The 22938-nt window shown below is 43.5% G+C and overlaps 2 protein-coding genes, 1 non-coding gene and 1 pseudogene across 5 annotated transcripts; all 4 read right to left on the bottom strand.

Annotated features, from left to right (window-relative positions):
* Positions 339 to 420, bottom strand: TRNAS-GCU. The gene has a single exon. It is a non-coding gene; the product is annotated as a tRNA-Ser (tRNA).
* On the bottom strand, positions 648 to 3880 carry LOC8055085 (E3 ubiquitin-protein ligase SINAT2). 3 transcript variants are annotated; one of them, XM_002451422.2, is made up of 4 exons: positions 3706 to 3880; positions 2952 to 3240; positions 1602 to 1988; positions 648 to 1342 (listed from the first exon to the last, which is right to left on the bottom strand). In XM_002451422.2, exons 2-4 carry the CDS (start codon positions 3171 to 3173, stop codon positions 1016 to 1018), a joined length of 936 nt encoding a protein of 311 aa, XP_002451467.1. In that variant the 5' UTR covers positions 3174 to 3240; positions 3706 to 3880; the 3' UTR covers positions 648 to 1015. The 3 variants fall into 3 exon arrangements, with proteins under 3 accessions (XP_002451467.1, XP_021314713.1, XP_021314712.1); XM_021459038.1 differs by having other exon boundaries at positions 2952 to 3243; positions 3706 to 3826; XM_021459037.1 differs by lacking the exon at positions 3706 to 3880 and having other exon boundaries at positions 2952 to 3352.
* On the bottom strand, positions 6225 to 14663 carry LOC8055084 (annotated as a pseudogene).
* Positions 17988 to 22524, bottom strand: LOC8055082 (transcription factor HBP-1a). The gene is made up of 14 exons (XM_002451419.2): positions 21991 to 22524; positions 21390 to 21545; positions 20804 to 20869; positions 20589 to 20675; positions 20356 to 20442; positions 20189 to 20245; positions 20087 to 20117; positions 19944 to 20001; positions 19816 to 19867; positions 19700 to 19736; positions 19382 to 19599; positions 18830 to 18907; positions 18599 to 18724; positions 17988 to 18350 (listed from the first exon to the last, which is right to left on the bottom strand). The coding sequence occupies exons 2-14, from the start codon at positions 21441 to 21443 to the stop codon at positions 18249 to 18251; spliced, it is 1053 nt and encodes a 350-aa protein (XP_002451464.1). The 5' UTR covers positions 21444 to 21545; positions 21991 to 22524; the 3' UTR covers positions 17988 to 18248.

Below are 22938 nucleotides of genomic sequence, written 5' to 3'. Positions count from 1 at the left end.
GGTGACTAATGAGACTAAACTATTTTAGCACCTTTTAGTCAATGTGTTTGATACTTTAGCTACTAAAATGACTAAAATTTAGCTAGCTAAAATCTAGCAAGATGAACCAAACATGACCTTAATGCTCTATGCATGTAAACAATGTGTCACGTGAGTGAATTTTCAGTGGTATATAAACACATCCGATTCCTTTTTCAGTGGTATATAAACACATTCCATTTCCAGATGATGGACACAACATTTTCGTGGATTGGCTTGTTAACAATGTGTGTAATGCTAAGATTCCTTTTGGCATGGAGAGAGAAGGCAGAAAAAGAAGAAAAAGGCAAAAAAGGAAACGACGCCTGAGAGATTCGAACTCTCGCGGGGAAACCCCATGTACTTAGCAGGCACACGCCTTAACCACTCGGCCAAAGCGTCGTTGTTGCAAGGCGTAGAACACAAAATTTATTTAAAGGATCCTTATCAATCTGTTACTTTTTTTCCTAGGTGTGTACACGTGCACGTTCAGACAACGAAATAGCGTCTTGCACTGCACCCAGCCAAGCAGTAACCGTTGGCTGCTACAGGGGAAAAAAAACGAACATCTGTGCATTGTGATAGCCACGACCAGATCCCGTGCCCATCTCAGCTCAATCAGCCATTGCTTTTGGCCCACGGAATGATGTTTTTCTCTCCACAACTCTCGATACTGGGGGTACAAAACCGTAGCACAGGTATCAACACTTGATAACAAGAACGCCTACCTTGCAGGGACAACCAGACAAGGCAAAAGGCATCAACATGAGCACATGTCAGACTGACAGGTTTTGCCGGGGCTTTCCCCACGTGTTAATGAGGTCTGGAGACAGTCTAGTCTAGGCTACAACGTATCCAAAATATTTGTACATACATCAAATGCACAGGACGAACACGGAATGGGACTAAAACCATGGCGAGGAGCAGATCAGCAGAAGCGGCCCCCGGATGAGCACGGTGCGCCACCAGGGACGGGAGAACGGGATTGCGATGCTTTTCATTGCCCTTGCTCCTTCCAGATGCGGCCAGTGACCCGCAGCTTGAGCTCCTGCCTACCGCCGCCTGAGAAGAAGAGTGCCATGTTCCTGTGGATGATGAGCCCGTCGAAGCTGTCCCGCACCTTCCGGTGGCTGTCCCTGATGCTCCGCGGCGTGCCCTGCCATGTCAGCTTCCGCCCGCCCCCACCCACCTCTAGGCTGTACCCGAACCCCTGCGCCTCGCTCTCCTCACCCATGAACCGCAGAAACGCCATGTACACCGGCGCCATCCCCAGCAGGAACGCCTCAAAGTGCAGGCAGAAGTGCTGCCCAAAACACTTGAAAACCTGCATGTATCAAACACAAGGGGGTCAATGAATGCAGAATGCTTATCTATACAGTCATCACAGGTAAGAAAAGGATGGATGGGCTCAAAACAAATAACACACATCTGAATCTGATCACATTCAAAATACAAGACATCTCAGAAGGTCTTGTTAGGCAAAAACTATGCAAGTCACTAATCAATGCATATACTGACCATACAGATAATCCAGATTAAATAACCAGGAATGTTTCCCAATATCTAAGTGTCATTTTACTTACAGTGAGCATCCATGTAGCATTTTCCACTTCGTAAGGGTTGGGCTTCACATATCGGTGGTTAAACGTGCAGCCCTCATGCAAGTCCACCTTATGGTCATTGATGAGATGAGACACCAGAAACGGAACATCACCTGTGATCAGACACTCTGAACCTGCGTACGGACAGTTGTACGGCCTGAACCTGCAGAGCTCCTCGTGCTTGAGTTTGTTCTTGTATGGGTGAATCTCAGTGCATCCCATACTCTGGTATTTGCATGGAAGCTGGAGTTGTTCTGCCACCTTCTCAAGAGCTAAGCACCTGATGTTTCCCAGTTCCTGGCGACAAGTTGGGCAATGGTTCTCCACCCTGTGCTTGCAACTAGAGCAGATTGTGTGGCCATTTGGGCACTGCAGAAAAAAAGGAACCAGGAGATTGTTACCATTCTCATTTCCTGAATTCATTTCTGTAACTCTAATCATTGCAACTAAAGCTGTTGTTCAAATTACATGATATAAATCCTGAAGTGATAAAAATACCATCACTATTCAAGTAGCACAATTAGCTTGCAACTCATTTAATTATTCTTATGAAAAAAATGCGTAGAAACATCACCTGAACTTAGGAATTGTGATTATAATAAGTTAACCTTTTCTTTGGAACAATAAAGATAGCTCTTTGACAAAAAAAATGCAGAACAAGGATACAATAAACATAACCATGGACAATACACAATAGTATGTGTCTAGAGAGAGGGAGAGATAGCAGACTAGAAAAAAACCTGAAAGTGTTCCAATGCAATTGCAAGCTATAAAAGCTTTAAACTTGCAGATGGTCATGACCATGCCAAATTCTAAGAAAGCGAAGTTATAAACGGATAAACATGGGCTCCAACACTATGCATGCACTGATATAAACATATGCAGGAAACAAATGACAGATGCCTTCTTGTTGCTCTTTCATTAACATTTGGAAGTCCTAGATTATTTTGATGTGAGGGAGTCCATAATTGTAATGGACAACATGACAGATGCGATGCGAAGATGAAACAGACTTGATCCATGTGGATCCCAGAGAACTTATCGTCGATTACAATGTGACAATAGAAAAAATGTTATACTAGGTCTTTAACAGAACAAATTTTGAACAACTTGAGATTAATGGGCAAACCTAGATACCTTAAGGCAGAGCAAATGCAGCATACGTACCATAGTGCCCACCTTCTATACTAACTCAATCTACACATCTAATAGGCAATGTAAGCTAACAGCATTTTCTTTGCATACAAACTCAAACAAGCAGAGATGCATACTCCAATTACCAAACCACCTCCTTTTGCCAACAAAATAAAAGGTAAGTCTAAGAACACAAACCTGGAGTATAGGTGGGCGCATTGAGTTGGTACACACTGGACATTCGAGCAAATCATTCAAGCCAGACAGTGATGATAATGCAACATTGGCTAGTGATGTAGACCATGGTTTACTTGCAGAGTCTACGTCAAGCCGGATACCCCCAAGTGCCTCAGAAAGCCCATCGTCATCACCACAGTCCGACTCGGGGACTACAGTCACAATGCTGCTTCCTGGCGCCATTGCAAGAAGCTCCTTTCAGGTTCGGAAGTAGCACAGAACATCAGCACCCCACCACTCCATTGCTTCCCTGCTAACCACATCACACCAAATTTCGGCACCAAAAGAAACATGGCATCATTCTAAGCACAACAGAATTAACATCCTGCACAAGTTGAGCCTGATGTTCAGGTTTTTTTTTTCTTTTAAGTAAAGACAGGAGCTCTACCGCTCAATTAAGTAGGGAAAAGTGATGTTCAGTTTATCAGGGTCACATAAAAAATGGATAATTCCTCAGAACTATAAATGGATTGAGCAACTGAAGCATCAGAATCCAACTTGACACAAGTTACTGGTGAGCACACTACATTCAGATCTCAGAACTGAAGGGGAACCACACATTTCAGTGGCTCTCATCCATGACCATGAACCTTGGCAGTTTCCTAACTCGAATTTGCCACTACGGGCACCGGCGGAGCCAAGGCCCGGCCACCCTGGGCAGCTGGACGGGCTCCCACGGTACAGCAGAGGCGGGAGGGGAGAGGGAGGTGCGTACGCAGGGTCGCCGGCCGGTGCGCGGAGGACGGAGGCGAGGGCGCGAGGCGACTGGCGAGAGGCGGGAGGAGGAGCCGCCGCCGCCGCCGCCGAGCCTGGGACTGCCCCTCCGTCGCTGGACGCCGCCGAGGGGGAGCCGCTCCGATTCCTGGGACCGAGAGCAGAAGATCTGCGCTGAGGGACCGAGTCTGAGCGGCGCTGCGAGGAAGATGGAGCGTCGGCGGTGCGTGGGTTCGATGGGCCACTGAAAAAAGCCCATACAATTTTTTTCTTTTTTCTTTTTTATTTCTTTTTTTAGCAACTTTTATTTTTTTTCTTTATAACATCTTTTGACAAATTACCACCTATATAATTAATATTTACAAATTAGCATATATATAATTAATATTTATATACTTAGAATAATATATATGTTACGGATAATACTAGTGTCTTCAGGGCCCAATCATAACATTTTGTATATATGGTACTCTACTTATATAATTTTGTGGACTTGTGTATGTATGTATTTGGCACTATTATTTTCTATGAAATTATTTTCAAATTATGTTAAAATTAGCTTTTGATCCTGCTATTACATGTCTATGGGATCAGTTTGATATTTTTCGGTAAATACTGAAACCGAACCGAAAGTACCGAAACCGAATTTCCTCGGTACCGATTTTTGGAAGGAATCGATCGGTACATACTTTTTAAGAACCAAATTTCCATGAGAACTGAAGTACCAAATGCCCAAGGTGAGCTCCAGGGGCTCTGGCTCTAGCTCCTCCCCGAAATCACAGTAACGACATTGTAGTGTGGAGCCATTTTGGATTCCACGGTAGAAAATGAACTGAGAAAAGGAAGAGGCAGCAGAGCCATGATTTGAAGCTTCTTAGACTCCGTGCTACAGTATTGTTAGTAGTGGAGCCGGAGCTGGCAAGAGCCATGCTAAATATGCTCTTAGTTGTTGGCTTCATAAGCTCCTTCAAGATGGCACTATAACGTACGACTAACCATTTTTTAAAAGGAGTATGGCTAGTTTTTTGTTTTTTGTTTTCTTTCGTTTGTGTCTTTTCCATCACCTTTATATTCTAATTTTTCTCTTTTTCCATCCTATTTTCCATCACCCTTCTATACTAATTTTTTTCTCTTTTTCTCATAAATGTAGAAAATAAAAATTAATATAATTAACATATGGTCTTTTGAGCTCCTAACCCTAAGAAAGAGAGATTTCCACCCAAAATTGTTAATTCATTTTTATTAGAAACATTTTTTTTGTTATATCATGGTTCACTCTAAGGTCCAAGTAATTGAAGTTTTTGTTATAGTACAATGTAAATAAATGTAATGTGTCTTCGAATTGTATGCATGTACCGGTATAGTCCCTCAGGCCTACCATTCAGAAACTCCATAATTAACCGTTTCTAACATATGGATTGCATGAAACTGAAGTCATGACAATATTTACAAGTAAATATTTTTTGTGCTTTGCGAAGTGAGAAGAAAATTCTATCAATATTTTTATTGTAAATTTGATACATCCTTAATAGGATATTGTTATATTATTGCTAACATTAGTTTGTATTATGAATGTCATAATTATTGTAAGATAACCTATACCTTTACAAAATATAGAAATGATAAAGAAATATATGTATCCTTCCAGCTCTCGTTTCTTATTAATAATTAATTAAAGAGGCAAAATTTCTCTCTCATTTTTAGCCCACCACCTCCTATTAACTAGTTGGACAATGCAGAGTTTCTTTAGACGTGTTTTACTTCTCAAACTACATTCACATCCTCCATATCTCATATGTAACCTATGCTCGTACGAGTTATATAACAATTGACGACTAGCGATTGTCAAGATGGAGTTCGGTTCAAAAATCTATTGGCCCACACCCTTCATATTATTGAAAACATATGATTCCATGCTCATATTATATATGACTAGTTAAAATAACTTATGTCTAGCGATGATACCGAGCCCAATTCCTATACATATATAGGTTCAAGCACAATGCACGAGCATATTTGCTAGTACCGTAGAAATTGTTCCATTGTGCACAATGACTATACAGGCCTGTTTATTTCTAAAAATTTTTGCAAGATTCTCCGTCACATCGGATCTTGCGACACATGCATAGAGCATTAAATATAGATAAAAATAACTAATTGCACAGTTTGCTATAATTTGTGAGATAAATCTTTTAGCCCTAGTTAGCCTATGATTGGATAATATTTGTCAAATACAAACGAAAATACTACAATGTCCATTTTATAAAAAAAATACAACTAAACAAGGTCATACATGGTTGTCTTTTGTTTAGTGACACTATATATATATATATATATAGTCCCATGTGAACTAGCTATACTAATTAACACCAACAGTTGATTTATATCAACTAGTTTCAATCAACTTTAATTTTTGAGGAAAACAGGACGCGCGTAGGGTGCAAAGCCCCTACTGTACTTTTATTAACAGAGCATAAGTTTACGACAAGCCTTATGATAATTTTTAATGTACAGTAACATTTACGACGGCTTGCATCCTTGGGCGTCGATAGTGGCGAAGGCCTCAACCAGCCGTGGCTGGACATTGAGCAGTGCAAGCCTAAACCCAGCGGAGCATGGCCGCCGCCGGCTGCCCTCCGTGGGACTGGGACGCCCTTCCTCGTCGAGCGTGCCGACGAGGCAACCACCCTGGTATGCCTCGCACGCCCGGAGCACATGCTGCCCACGGCTACGAAAGTGGTCTCTGACAAACGCCTCGAAGCCGGCAGGTGGCCGGCGCAGGAGGTGGAGCATGGTCTGGAGGTTGAGGAGGTAGGTGTTCTCACTGTACGGGAGCTCGTTGCGTAGACCCGGCCCTGTGGTGTGCCGGCATGAGCTCCATGCGCAGGCTCGTTGTAGTAGGGCTGAGCAGCGAGCACAAGGCCCTGGATGGAGACGACGACCTGGAGGATGCTGGATGCCTCGGGTGACCAAAGCTCCTCGGCTCTCTCGCCTCCAAAGGTGTTGACGAGGCTCAGGCACACCGTGCTGGAGGGGTAGAGGTTAGGGTTCACGTGGAGGCCGAAGGAGCGATAGTTCACCAGCGGTGGCTCGGCGGGGTACGACGGCGGCAGATGCAGGTCGAAGAAGAATAGCCGTCGTGGTATGGAGTGCCGCTGGCGCCCACCGTCACTGCCCGGAGCAGGTCCATGCGGTCCTCGAACGCACGCACGTAGATGGTGTCTGCATATACATGCATGCACATGCTGCTGTGAGTACGTACGTTTAGTTTCATTCAAAGATAGTAGTAATGTTTGATTTTAAGAAAAATAAAGCTAATTAATGTGACACACACGGTATATTGATACATATATTATCAATTCAGAACATTTATTGACGGTCTGGCACGGTATATAGTCGTAGAAGCTATATATATAGCCAGTGCAAACTAATTAAAAAAAGCATTCCTTTTGGACTCTTTTTGTCCACTTCCTTCCGACAGGAATGCCCTGCAATATATAGCCAGTGCAAACTAATTAAAAAAAGCACCAACTTTTCACTGTACTAGACTACTAGTAGCACAGGAGTACGATAAGCATTTTCCTCAAGCATGCAATGCAATATATAACATATACATTGTCAGTCAAGAGTATGTTAATAAATAAACACAAAAAAAAAATAAGAGCCACATACCTGCTTCATGCTGTCAATAAAATGGTGATCCAGTGGGCACTTCACGACGTCGAACCGTAGAAAGTCATCGCCGGCTTTCACCTCGCTGCTGGTAGAGGTAGAGCTGGTAGAGGCGGCATAGCCCCTCGACAAGGGCGTGGCGGCTTCAACGACGCTTTCCATGGCAGCAGCAGCAGCAGGCGGCTTTGAGCCTGCAGAATCTCGCCGTCCTCCTAGGGCAAATACGTCACCAGCAATCCGGATCAGAGCCCGAACGACCGAGCGAACTTGGTCCGTCGTCGTCCTCGTGGTCACTGTAGGCTTGTCTTCGCTGTCACTCTCTCCATCAGAAGAGTCCTCGTCGTGTCCTTCGGCATTATTGCCGCTGTCAGCTGTTTCACCACCAGTGATGGCTACTGCTGCAGCTACGGGTTCTTGAGCCGCCGCCGCCGCCGCCGCCGCCGCCGTCGTGCCCACCTCTTTGGTCCCGTCCATGTCTCCATCGTCATACAACCAATCGCCGAGTTCCTTTAGCATCTCAGTCATCTTTTGTGGTTTGACAACCGCTATCTCGTGAGGCAAAACCTGAATATATGTATAGTACTAGTCTTTTGAGGACGATATATATATACAAAAGAAAAGGAGATTTACTCAATTTCAGGTGCTTAAATTTTAGTTTTCTTTCAAACAATGGTTATTACATATATTTTATACTATAATTATAATTTTAGTTCGTTGCAATTTTCGGTTACAAAAATAAAAAAAACCAGCTAGACATAACCACAAACCTAATAAAATCTAATATTTGTTAGCACAAAGACAATTTAAAAATTAACAATTATTTTCTATAGTCAGACAAGAACATAAATTTAATATATATTATGACACAAGATAAATAACAAATCATAAAAGTAACAATTTACTTGTACTACCTGTAATACAAGAGTGGTGTCTGAAATTATTTTAAAATTCAGGCACCTGAAATATAGAAAAAATGAAAAGAAAAACAAAAACTCAGTATTACCTAGACTAGATAGCAAATTAATAAAGCATGTTTTATGTGTAGTATTTTGGTTAGAGTAATATAGGAGTTAGCTCCTATATTCCAGGTGCTTGAATTCTTTAGGAGTTTTAACTAGCAATCTTATATACAATCAACTAGTATATATCCACCGGCGCTCGTCCTTGGCGATAATTACTTGTGGTGGATGCCGCCGCAGGCGAACGACGACATCTCCGTAGAAGAAATTAGCACTAGAATCACGGGCCACACCGTACGCGCTCACGACGGTGGTCTCGCCTTCAACGGCCGGCGGGCTCGGGAACCACGACACAGACACAGTCTTGTCCCCATAGTTGAGGCTTCGGACGACGCCGGAGCGCGCCGCCGCCTGTTCACCGGCGATGGGCCTGCTGATGACGTCCTGCCCAGGGAAGAAATCGTAGTTGTTGCGCCCCGGATTGAAGAGCAGCAGCGACGGCGATGGCACGCCGCACTGCCGCGTGCCGTCCTGCCAGAGCACGTCCACCGTCGTACGGGTGCCGGCGACCGACATGGGCCTCTCCAACAACAACTCTGCCTGCTGCTTCCTCTTCGCCGCCGCCGTCGTCGGTCGTCGCTTCACGTGACTTGTCGTCTTCGGTCGTCCATTGGCACGAGCGTATGGCGATGATGATTCTTGGTCGTCATCAACAGCATGAGCAGCAGCATGGTGGTGGTCATGGCAGGGATCGTCAGGAGGGGCGCGAAAGAAGCAGCGGTCGCCTACGTACCAGACGCTCGCTTCTGACGCGGGATAAGGGAAGAGTGCCAGTTTCTGAGGGCTGGGCTGCCATGCCGGCGGCGCCGACGCCTGAATAAGCGCCTTGTTGGTGCCTAGGTGCATGGAGGCGACCCAGTGCACAAGCACGCCGGCGACGGTGCCCCTCACGCGACTGGGCTTCCAGTAGCCTCTGCTCCACCGGGACGCCCGCCGGAAGACAGACGGCGAGGTGGCGACGACGCGCTGCCCCGGGTACAAGACGCTGTTCGTCTGCCGGCCGTTTTTCCGCAGGTCGTGCTCGGATGCTTGGGCTCCTTCTCCTACCAGTTTTCGCTCCGCCCCGGCGGCGATGCTGCAGAGGGCGCCGTCGTCGAACGCCACGTCCACGTCGAGGGACACCTCGACGACCCTGCCGAGCCACGGCCCGGACACGACGTAGTCGCCCAGGACGAGCCCCGTGACGCGGCGGAGCTCCTCCGATGGCCGCGACACGACGACGTCGCCGCCCGGCGGGCCCTGCTGCTGCTGCCGCCGTCCGTCGGCGTCGAAGCGAACCAGGACGAGCGCCACGGAGGCTCCCGTGACGACACCGATCTGGCCAGCGGGGTCCGACTCCGACGCGACGATGTTGCCTGGGCGGAAGTAGGGCGCCGATGTCTGCTTCGAACATGCTGCCGTTGGCGCGGCGCACGCCAAACTTGTCGCCTGGCATGCGCCGAACCAAGACGCCGCGTTGGCCTTTGCCCTTCAACGTCACCAGGTCAGACCACGCGATCACTTTCCGCGCCGCCGCGCCGCCGCCGCCGCTCATTGTAGATGTTCGTACGTTCAGCTGATGCTCACCAATCGATCGATCGATCGATCGACGATAGAACTCCAATCCAATCCAAAAGAATACGTACGTAGGTACCAATCTTGCGTGCTGATTCACTTTTATTTGGCCTCCATGTCAACCTCTAGTCGTCCCCAACACGGAGTTAGAGTCCGGACACTTACAAGCCAAAATACCTAGACCACAACCATAACACGAAACTTTTTTTTTAAACTAGCAAAGATGTCCATACATTGCAACATGAGGAAAAAAGATATTATAAAAATATTGCATATTTATTTATATTTTATTGTTTTCATAAAATTTAAAGTTTATAATTTATTTTGATGAGCACGAAATATATAATATCAATTAGTATCGGCAATAATATATAATATCCTATTAAATTCATATCCAAAAATAATATTTTGATAGAAAGATTTCATCCATTGTAAGGCACACTGTAATTTAAGATTTGATTATATCTATAGTTTAAATATTAGGTTACAGCCTTTGTCGAGATTGCACTGGTACTCACGTATAACTTGTTCAAAATTTGCTCATTATTTATTAATTAAATGGATAAGTGGTTGATCTGGGTTCTAACAAAAATAAGTATTGTTCATAGCAAAACTATATCAATAACTTAGTGGTAGGAATATTTATTTATTAATGAAAAATAAGTATATATATTATTTATTTTATATAGAAAGACAAAAAATGAAGAAAAACAAAAGGTATGGGTAAAAAAATTGACCGATCCCCATGCATATGTGAGCACGTGATGACAATAACGGAGCCATGGCGTATATGTTTGTCAAGGAAATAGGGCATGGCGAAATTAGAACTTGTTCCCGTTTGTAAGCTAGACCGATCCATGACAGCGAGCCCATCAGTGATGTAGTCACGCCGATCGACGACAGTGAGTCCATCTATAATTAAACAAAATTAAAGAGGCAGATGAGAGAGTTTTACTCTAAAAGATAAAAAAATACTGAAGAAAAATGGATGGACAAAAAAGAGCCTGAAATTTTGTCACTTTATTATAGAAAATATAGCTATGCACACCCTATCTGTTTTTCTATTTTCTTAATTAGCGTATTGAAGTATTTTTTTTGTCAGTATGTGATTGGGATTTTTTATTTATTTTTTCACGGTCTTCTTTTTTCGCATCCTATTGGTAGTCATGTTCCTATATTCCTATATTGGGTCACAGACTAGAACTCTATATTCCTATATTTTTTTAACATTTATAATAAAAATTATAAAACGCTCCTTTTGTACTTGTATTTGTACAATTTATATCAACATAGAAATTATATTACGGAGACACATAATTTATGACCATCTCTGAAAATATATTAACAGGGCGGCTTTTAAGTTGTCTGTCTCTGATAATGACCAAGTAGCTTAAAATTTTCTCTACTCGCTAGGAGTAAATTTTCTCTACTCGCTAGGAGTAGTATATATAAGAAACTATCCATTGTCCGATAGTTAAAGAGAGACAAACTAAACAAATGGATGGACGAAAAAGCCTAAAATTTTGTCTTTTTATTATAGAAAAATATAGATATGCACACTCTATCTATTTTTCTATTTTCTTAATTAGCGTATTGAAGTTTTTTGTCTTTTTTTTTTCAAATGTGATTGGGTTTTATTATTTTATTTTTTTCATGGTCTTCTTTTTCCGCATCTTAGTAATGTCCGATTAGTTTTTCGTCCATAATTTTTTTATAAATGTTAAAAAATATAGGAACTAGAGTTCTAGTCTCTGACCCAATATGTTTTCCATCACTTTTTTCTCAGTGCTGGCTGGCGTGAGATTTAGTATTCCGAGATTTTTTTTCTTAAATGCACACCCTATCCATTTTTATATTTTCTTAACTAGCGTAAAGAAGTTTCTCTGTATTTTTTTTTCTTCCGTTGTATATGTGATTGGGTTTCATTTTTTATTTTTTCACAGTCTTCTTTTTCCGTATCCTATTGGTATTAATTTTTAGTCTGTCATTTTTTCTTTTCTGATTTTTAATATTAATATTAAAAAATATAGCAATCTAGAGTTCTAGTTCCTCATCTAATATATTTTCCTCACTTTTTTCTCTTTTTCCAATTTCCAATATAAATATTAAAAAAAATATAGAAATCTAGAGTTTCAGTTCCGGACTCAATACATTTTGGAATCAAACTTCATATCAAGCTCACAAAAGTTATTCCAATTTTTTTGAGCACGAGTTATATATAAGTCTGGACGGAAAAAAACTCTCCATTGTCCGGTAGTTAAAGAGAGACGGACCAAAAAAATAGATGGACGAAAAAAGTGATTAAAATTTTGCCTCTTTATTATAGAAAATATAGATATAAATATAGACCAAAAATACTATTACTATATCTAAAATTAACATGTTACAGTCATATGTAATTATCACAATATCTACGACTAGATTAGAGAGATTAATATAGACAATATACACTATCATAAAAAACACTCCTTTTGTACTTGTATTTGTACTGTTTATATCAACATAGAAATTATATTACGGAGACACATAATTTATGACTATCTCTGAAAATCTATTAACAGGGCGGCTTTTAAGTTGTCTGTCTTTGATAATGACCAAGCAGCTTATCTCGAAGCTCATCATCCCTTTGAGCATATAAGTCGGCAAGATATATAGTCACTCAACTCATCATCTCTTTCTCGCACCCACCCCATCTTGTCTCTCTTCTATCATGGCCGACCTGGATCTCGTGGGCTAATGGCTGGATCGAAGAGGCAGACAACCTCGGATCACAAGCAGCGACACATGGCGTAGGTGAAGACCGACCACGACGCATGGTACAAGCGAAGACCGACAATAGCAGTTAGCACAAGTGCGGACGGTGATGGTGTGCAGTCACACAGCTCCTAACCCGTTTCCGGTGGTGGCGTGTAGAGAGATCAAAATGTAGTGCACAGAGATCCGTCTGGCGGATTCGAGCGCCTCTCCCCTCATCTCAAGCCCAATGTTAGATCCATGCATCGGGATGCCTCCTTAGACGCATCTCGGTGCATGTCAATGCCCTCTGCGGCGCCAATGATATGCTGGTATTTGAGGGTGGCCGCAGGAGGTACACAAGCTAGAGTGTACCACACGGAAAAAGGTAACAAAGTCATTGTGAAAGAAACGGGTTGATCGTGAACACTACATGCTTTTCTAGTAGTAGTAGAGATAGAGATAAAAAAAAAAGATGGACGAAACAAAATCGCCTGTTTGGTTCTAATAAGGGTCACCTTTCAGTTCAGTACTTCAGCACACCATGCATCCCATGAAAAAACAAATGTTTGCAAAACAAATGTTGGTGACCTCTAAAACCCGGGGTGACCGGTGTCGTTAGTATAGAAATCTACAGAAACGGTGCAAGGAGGAGACCCACAAGGAATAGCGCGAAAAACACCACGGTACTGGGTCCAAGGATCCATTCGCGGTGAGCAGTAGTCGGCGTAGGAGGCCGGGGCAGGGCGGTGCTGGTGCCGCCCCGGTGGTGCTGCTGCGCCAAGTCCGGAGTGACGCGCGGGTCAGCGGTAGTCCCCGGCTGGCACTCGAACTCGTGGACTGAAATTGGAAAAACAAAGTCAAAGGCACATCTTCTCGCAATTGAATGAATGACAAAGTAGGATAACAATAACCAAGATACAAGCACAAATTATACAGAAATTTCGGTAAACAGAGGTACAATCAAATCAAATCAAATCAAATCAAACATTAGTAGTACACGCATCTTCTGGCAATGGAATCAGAAACGCATTGCAGCACCAACTGAAAAGACACAGATCTCCAACAGCATGATATCGTCTAGTACAATCAACATTTGTGATTCAGACAAGTTATTAGCAACCAAAACAAAAAAAGCAAACATTAGTACCTCAGCATCAGCATCAACATGCAACTCTAAGTGGTATCCCAAGAACTGATCACAGAACACAACTGACGAATGCAACTTATTACAGGAATGATATATCCAATCCAAACGATCAAAGAAAATCCTGGCACAATCAATCGAACATGCTGAGTACCAAATTGACCAACTGCGATGACGGACCCGAGTAATCAACCAACAGACCAGCATGCAACCTCAGAACATGCAAGAAGACCAGAACTGGCAAGAGCAGAGCAAGAAGAAACCTGGGACAGGGAGACGCGCCGTGGCCCATGCCGACGCCGTCGCCGTCGAGGTGGCGCCCCAAGGGTGACACGCGCTGCTGCTGCTGCTGATGTCGTCCGCGCCGCACAGCAGCAGCGGGGGCTGGCGCTCGTCGTTGAGGTCGGCGTGCTGCCCCGGGACCGGGTAGCGCGGGCCTGTCGTCGTCCTCGCGCCGCCGCCCAGTCCGATGAAGAAGGCAGCCGCAGCGACACCCGCGCCGAGCGCTAGCGCTCGAATGAAGCGCTCGGTGGTGTCGACGTCGACGACCCGGGGCGGGGGCGGGGACTCCACCTCGTCGTCATCGCCGTCGGCGTCGACGTCGTTACTACAAATTCAGGTCAAGCGAATAGACACCGCTGCTTGAGCCTGGCCGGGCAGCAGATTGCCAGGCACGGGCACGGGTGCCAACGCGGCGTCGTGGTGACTGGTGAGGCGCATGCCAAGCTTGGCACGCGCCACGGCAATGACACCATGTTCGCTGCCGGCCCCGGCGTCCCGAGCGTCGGAGTCAGACCGCGCTGGCCACATCGGGGTGGTCGCGGGAGCCTCCATGGCGTGGGTTCGCTTCGTGGACGACGGACACAGACAACGACGAGAGCATGACCGCGCAGGCCTCGGCACAACAATAGGGCGTCGTTGTGTCGCTGGAGTCTAGGGAGCTTCGTCGCGTCTCGGATGTCGTGTCTTAGGCGGGGCGTTGCTCGACGTGTCGTCAAGGTGTCACAGGATGCGGACGTGGTGTTCGATGATGGTTCCCTGCGCAGGCTCACTACCGAGGCCGATCGAAAAGGGTTATGGCATAGGTTAGTGGCTTCCATAGCACTTGGGAGGAGCGCTTGCCTACCATCTCCTCAAGTAGGAGAGTGGACGCTCAAGTAGGAGAGTGGACGTTGTAATTTATGGAAGAGGGGTACATGTTCGTGCGGCCCCTACCAATTACAAAGCTGAAAGTTTAGAGAAAACATTATTTTCTTCTTAATTTTAAATTAAATAAAAATAAGTTAGTTCTTAATTTCCCTTCCAATTCCGATTGTAAAGTATAAACATGTGATATTTTACAAGGAAAAGTTATTTTCTTCCTATTAACCACATGGTTTATTTGTGGGTTGGACGAGGGCAAGACAATGTTTTCCTGGCCATTTTTGGAGAGTGTGTATCCTCGCCATTTTGAGAGAGAGTATATATTTCTTGGTCATTTTGGGGGAGAGTGTATGATGATCGCTGGTGCACAGGGACCACTGTTTCCTAGCCGTTTTGGGGGAGAGAAAGTGTACTTGTACTATGACAATGGAGAAAAAGAGTATATTTGTACTATGACTATGCAAGTCACACAAAATGTATATCAACATCGTCCTTTGGACATTATCTTATGATGACAACTTAATTTTTTATGTTTGAAGATAAGCGAGATTGAGGATACTGGATGGGCCAACTGATTTGGATGACCATAGAGGATGAAGTCAAATAACTTTCACTTGCGTATAGAGCTGACTTTTTTTCCTTTCAATTTTGACAGGTGGCTTCATTATCTTCTAATAACCTTATTTCTTGGAGTGCCCGTAAGCAGCCCATTATGTCCCATTCCTCAACTTAAGTAGAATATATAAGGTCAAGGGTTCAATCTATTCTCAAAGAACTACACATCTTTTAGCCTCATGTTCCTCTTCTGTAGCGTGATAATCTTGCTGCCACATACCCTGAGTTTTAATCTGGTGTTTCATGCTGCATCATATATATTGAAGTGGATTTTCACTTTTTGTCCGTGAAAAGATTGCTCTTGGTGCTCTTAAGGTTCGGCTCATCTCTTCAATTGATCAAGTTGCCGACATTTTCACCAAACCTGCTACCAAGCAGATGTTACAACGATCATGTATCAATCTTGCCACTGGTTAAAATTCCGGGGGATGTTAACCATGGAAGCTGTGGTACTCAGCGATGGCCAGATACTGCTGATTGATGATTGTTACATGTTTAGTAGCTGATCATTAGTTGTAATTATGATTATAATCTTGTAATTCTTTCTGTAAAATTGGCACTTGATGCAATATAAATACATACCAATCCTTGGTTGAACACACTAACTACTAGTCCGATGACGAACAAAATCAACTTTGCCAGACCTGTATGCGGTATGCATGGCAAATGATCTCATAGAGCTGGCTCACAACTTGACAGATTGGGCCTTGGTGCACAACATTCTCATTTGGGCCAGGTTTGTGGACAGCTAAGGGCCTGAACCCGAGCCCAACGTGCTAACAACAGCGGACGTTAACAACACAAATTAAACATCGATTGGTTTAGCCTAACAATGTTTGCACCTAGGAGGATCTACAAAAGAAACCACAAATGCAACCTTGATCCATACTTACCTGGACGGGGTCTATGCCTGATCAATAAGGGTCATGGCCTAAGTTTAGTGGCTTTCATTGCACTTAGGAAGAGCGCTTGCTTACCATCTCCTCAAGTACGAGAGTGGACGTCATAATTTATGGCCGTGCGGACCCTACCAATTGTTAAGCTAATATTTAAGAAAACTATTTTCTTGTTTAGCTAGATATTTAGATATGGAAAAAGAAAAATATGCTAAACATTTAGAATTTCTTACCCTACCAATTATTAAGCTAATATATTTGAAAAAAGTAAACTATTTTTTTCCTCCCTACAAACACTAGGATTTATATGTGGGTTAGGACACAGGTTATTTATGGGTTGGACCAGGGCATGTATAGACAAGACTGTTTTCGTTACCATTTTGACCATACTGTTTTCGTAACCATTTTGGAAAGGGTATAGTATTTCATAGCCATTTTAGGTGCGAGTGTACTATGATTGATAGCTGGTGGAGAGACGACTGTTTCCTAGCTATTTTGGGCGGATACTGCTGGTCGGTGATTGTTACATGTTTAGTAGCTGATCCTTAGTTGTAATCATGATTATAATCTTGTAATTATTTTTGTAATTTCACTTGATGATATGAAAATATATTCTCTCTAATCTGTAAGTCATTCTAGACTTTTTACATAACTTTTGTTACGCACCTAAATATATGTCTATGAAAAGCTAGAACTGTTTACAATTTAGAACGAAGAGAGTACCGATCTTTATTGGGTTGAGCACAGATATTCACTCATCTCACACGGTGATGAGAACAAGAAATTCTAAAACCAACTTTGCGAGAGGGAGATCCGTATGCATGGCAAATGATCTCACGGAGCCGGCCCACAAGTTGACGGATTAGGCCTTGGGGCACACTATTCTCATTTGGGCCAGGTTTGCGGACAGCCGAACGCCAAGGGCCTTCTCTCGAGCCCAACGTGCTAACAACAGGAGACCTTAACAAACACAAATTAATAGCCATCGGTTTAGTACCAAATCGGTGCGCTAACTGTGCTTCCATCTAGGACGAGCTACAAAACAAACCACAAGTGCAACCTTGATCCATACTTACCTAAGGGTCATGGCCTAGGCTAGCGGCTTCCATTGCACTAGGGAAGAGCGCTTGCCTACCATCTCCTTAAGTAGGACGTTGTAATTTGTGAAAGAGGGGGTACGCGTTCACGCGGCCCCTACTAATTATGAAGCTTAAAGTTTAGAGAAGATATTATTTTCTTTTTAATTTTAAATTAATAGAAATAAGTTAGCTCTTAATTAATTTCCCTTCCAATTCCAATTGTAAAGTATAAATGAAGAGTGTATGATAATCGCTGGTGCACAGAGACCACTGTTTCCTAGCCGTTTTGGGGGAGAGAAAGTGTACTTGTACTATGACAATGGGGGAACTATGACAATGCAAGTCAATCAAAATGTATATCAACATCGTCCTTTGGACATTATCTTATGATGACAACTTAATTGCCCATGGAGGATGCATGCAACTGGTGTACTTTGCACTTTCGTACATAGCTGCTTTTTTAGTCAAGCTGTAGTCCATCTCGAACAACATCAAGTAAGTTTTCCCTTTTTGTCTGTAATTCCTAAATTACTGGTACAGCAGTGAGGGCATATATGTTATATACATGCCGTCAGAGACGTTAGTCGATCAGTCGAGGAGGTAGAGTTACATAAATAATTCTCTTTCCTATGTTGTTCAAGAAAATAAATAGCAATGTGCATTCCAAGAATCCTGGGCTAAACGGGTCAAGACTGGGCATCGGAATCATGTTGTCTCTTGTAGCTGCCGTCGCCGTCGTTCTTTTCATTCATATCAGGAATAGAATCACTGGTGGCCCCCAGCTTTTCCTGCAAATATCATACCAACACTCAACTGAGGCCAACAATAGCAGGAAAAAAAAAAGAAAAAAGTCACAATCATAGCAATATGCACAGTAATTCAAGGCATCACAATGTGTGACAACGATATTGCCAATTTCTGCTATAGATACGTGTAACAGTAGCTGCATAATTGAGGAGGTGATCTAGCATAACAACCTGAGCTACCATAACTGATAATATCAAATGACGATATAGAGATAGCAAACGAATGATACCTTGAGGGAAGCATTCTGTGAAAGTAGCTGTTCATACTCCTTTCTGATCCGCTCAAGCTCGGCCCTGAGAGAGGAGTTCTCCGACCTCAAAGCTTCAGCACGTTGCCCAAGCTCCTCGCACTCAGCCTGGAACAACCGAATAAGATCATGAAAAGCAATGAACAAAATTCTCTTGGAACTTAGAAGATGAAACTCAGGTAGCAGGATGTCAGCATGAGCGTTGCACAACACCTGTTTGCGCAGCCGGGATCTGCGTGCTGATTCTCTATTAGACTGCTTTCGTTTTTGCTTCTTGAGTTCCCTTTCATCCTGAATATTGATACAATCAAGTTCATGGTGATTAGATTGTCCTATATTAATGCGCACATAAAAGCACTTATTATATAAATAAAGCAGCACTGAAGCGCGGTATCCTTGTTAGTGTCTTATATTTAGCACAACCAAAGCACAATAAGATAGACTAAAACTTCTCAGAGCACTTCATAAGATGGCAAAGGTACATTTTATCCTGTTTTTAAGTTTAAAGGATGGTGTATGAAACAAATATAAGAATCTTTTAGCTGAACATGGAAAATGGAAACGACAGGGCATCAAATAGTTTCTGTCAGCAGAGTCATTATATTTTTCAAGAATAAAACGGGAAGAACTGTGAATGCTTGTATTCGGTTCTATGGAGCAAGAAATACTCTAGAAACACAAACAGGACATGCCAATCATCAAAGATCAAATATTTTAGTACATATAATTGTAACATTTAAGCAAACAAATGCTAAAGGACTGTACCCATTGGTCTCCCCGAGCTGAACCAACTGGTGCTTTGCCATGCGTTCCAGGGACAGCTGCAGAACCTGAAGCTGCCCAATAATCCATTCCAATATTCAAGTTAGCTGTGGAGCTAGGAACTCCTCCAACCATTGCACCCGGTTGTACTGGAAGCATCGCCATGGTTTGGTTTAACATTCCTTGTGATGCTGAATAAGATATGCCATTCTGAGAATTGCCTGCATATTGACAGGATATACCCATCATCTTATGAAAACAGATATGCAATTCTAGTGGTCTTTATCATTTGGAAAATAAAACAAGTCCTCAGATACCCACCATCTTCCTTTCCATCATTGTCCTTTGAGTGTGAATCCTGCAACAGCAAAATTATCAAGGAGTCTAAAAGAAGTGTTATGACAAGAAAGAGATTGAGGATCACAGATCAATCTCACATTTTGAGAATTGGCATCACTTCCTTCACTCTCACTCTCACTTCCACTCTCACTGCAGGTAAAAAATTACAAGGTGATTAGGTTATAAATGAACTCTAGATATTTGTAATTTACACTGACAAAAAAACCTGTGGGAGGTAATCCCATTGGCAGATGGAGCAGATGTTCTGCCAGGCTCACTTTTCCCTGAAATTATTACCAGAAGTCTAATTTTAATTTCCATACTCCAATTGGCTTTGATAATGAACTGTTGACCTTGGAAAACACTCACCATTCATTTCTGGAGCACTTGGTGCAGCTCCCTGAAAGATATATTTCAGGATTACATGAAATGGTAATGACCAAAAGGGAATAGAAACAGTTGATTACTTACAGGGGTTTCAGCATGTCCGTTTGTTGGCATAGGATAATGACTAAATGGATGCATAGTCTGCCAATAATTTATTCATCATGCAAAAATATGTCAGCCAAGCAGGATAAAAGGGTGTGTGTACATTAGCTAGCATGTAGATTAAATTTGTTAGGCATAAAAGTGCATACAGGAGGTGTAGAGGGATGGGCATATACTGTTCCAGGTGGATACATCACATAAGGTGGTGGTGGCGTCCCATAAGGTGGTACCATGGGCTGCAATTAAGGGGCATTGGTTTTGATTTACATATGAAAACCACATGCTCTTGCAAACACAAAAATACAGATTGACATTAACAGTAGTAGAGATTGACAGAGAACAGAGGGGGGGCCTGGGGCAAAGTTTCAGATATAGGGGGCACCTGAGCTCCCCACATGTATGGATGGGCCTGTGGATTTGCAGCAACGGTAGGGGGGAAGAACCCATGTGGTGGAATTGCTGAGTAGGCCTACCAAGATTTTTAACAAGTAAGAGATAAAGCCATAAAGGCAAGGAGAATTGCTTGATAAAAATAGAATGTAAAAGGAAAAATGTTTCTTTCTTAATTAGCAAGGGCATATTTTTATATGGAATAACCTGAAAGCTGGGCCATTCAGGGTACACTGAAGGTGTTCCACTGGATGTGGTAGCTGGAGGTTGATCCTGAAAATAAGGAGGTAAGAAACAAAAACATCATGTTTTGTCACAACAGAAACAGGAGAATTCTGTTTTGACCTAGTTAGATATTTCCTTCTGTCAATGGAAGGGAATAGCCTATGTAACTAAAACAGAATTAGGCAGAAGGTGGCATTCAAATGGTGCTTAAACCTATGTATGCATTTGTGCACTTCAACTTTAATAGCAATATTGCATTAACTTTAAAGGCACCAATTTGACTTGAAATAGTACTTGTGCCACATAATCTGAGAAAGGCAGAGTGCATTTCTATTCTTTATTAGTCCATGAAAGTATCAGTTCATATCATGTCAGAACGTTTCCTAATGTGGCTGCAGCAAAATCAGAGTATTCCAAAAAAGATGTCATTTTAACCACCCTAAGGTTATTGCACTAGGGAGAAAAAGAGTGAATATTGTCTCTTTTAGGCAAATAACAGGAGCACAGTTAAGCACTGACAATGCCATTTATTAAGTATGTAAAGGTGTGTTATCACTGTTTCAAGTACTTGTTCTGATGCCTTTGAAGCCTTGGAGGGTGTGCTAGGGTCATTGCTCCCCATCGGTGGACCAACAATGCTTGTGGCCAATCAGGTTCCCCAACCACTCAATTGCCACTCAAATACCAACACCTGACGTCTTGAACAGAACAGGTGCAAGGCTTCCTGTTGAACCCAAGAGAAAAAAAAAACATTGAGATGCAAGATTTTTTATTTAAAGAAACATGTAGTAACATGAAAATGATACTCTAGCTTCGTTTGAAACCTCAAAGGTGTATTCCAACAAATAATGACTCGTGTGGATTCTAGAGGAATTAACGTCTTTATCCAACAATTACTCCATTATTATGTCATTATGTGATATGAAATCATAATTATAAGCAGGCATGCTTCAATACGAATCTATGTCTCACAAAAATCAAGCACTAATGTAGCAGTGGTATTAAATTGTTCGGCAAAGCCCTGTCCAAATAAAACAAAAAAAAAATGTACAGCAGGAAACCGCAACACCAAATTCGCAATGAACAGGTGTTGGTACCATAAACGCGTAGATGGGAATGCAGGGAAAGCGTGAGGTAATCCAGCAGAGCGGGGGTCACAGCGCACGTACTCGTCTCAACGGTCCCAGGCAGGCACGCCCCCCACGGGGAGACGACGCGGGCGAGGACCGCAGCAGGCCCCCACGTCTCGCGGCCGCACGCGGCGAGGCCACCGGGAAATGCAGCGGCGGGCCAGCGCGAAAAGGCGGCCGGGGCGGAGGCGGAGGCGGAGGCGGAAATCCTTCCTTCGTCGACGACGAGAGTCGAGAGGTCAGACGAGGAGGAAGGAGATGGCGTGGCGTGGACCGGGTCCTCGGTGGACCGTATGGGCCGTCGCCTACAACCGAAGCGGGCGTGGGGCCCACGAAGGGAGCCGGCGACGATGATTGGGGCATGGGCCTTTCGTGAGCCAGCCAGCCAGCCAGAAGCTCGAGCTGCTGCGCCCGCGATCATCTATGATTGGTATAGGTGGATGGATAGATAGGCCTGGCCCACCTGGGGCGAGCGACCGTCGTCTTTACAGTCTGGCCATATCTTCTAGAATATTCCTCATTATTCATTCTTTTTTTTATCTCAATCTCAGCCCTTCATGACCTTTCATTTATGGACGTAACCTCGACGCAATCGCGAGTCACGAGAGTGTTTACAAACTCTTTTTTTTAGATTATACAGTACAACGCAGACACTCAACACGCACGCACACTCACCCCTATGAACACACGTACGCAAACCCTACTCCTATGAGCACCTTCGAAGGACAGGCGCCTCGCTGTCGACGGACACGTCGCCTACCACTTAATGCATAGCGCCGAAAAATTCTGGAATAAATCCAGAATAAAGTGCCGCACCCAGGATTTGAACCCTGGGTGGGAGCCCTCCAACTAATGGCCTTTGCCATTGCGCCGTGAACCCCTTGGCAGTGTTTACAAACTCTGGGAGTGGGTCGTGCCATACATTGGACTGACCCAGGTCCCAACTAAATGCTAATTTAGCGATCTCGTGCGCAGACGAGTTATATG

Source organism: Sorghum bicolor, chromosome 4 (assembly GCF_000003195.3).
Source record: "Sorghum bicolor cultivar BTx623 chromosome 4, Sorghum_bicolor_NCBIv3, whole genome shotgun sequence".
NCBI lineage: Eukaryota > Viridiplantae > Streptophyta > Magnoliopsida > Poales > Poaceae > Sorghum > Sorghum bicolor.
Note: the sequence above shows the minus strand (reverse complement) of the source record. Positions and strands in the feature narration are given on the sequence as shown.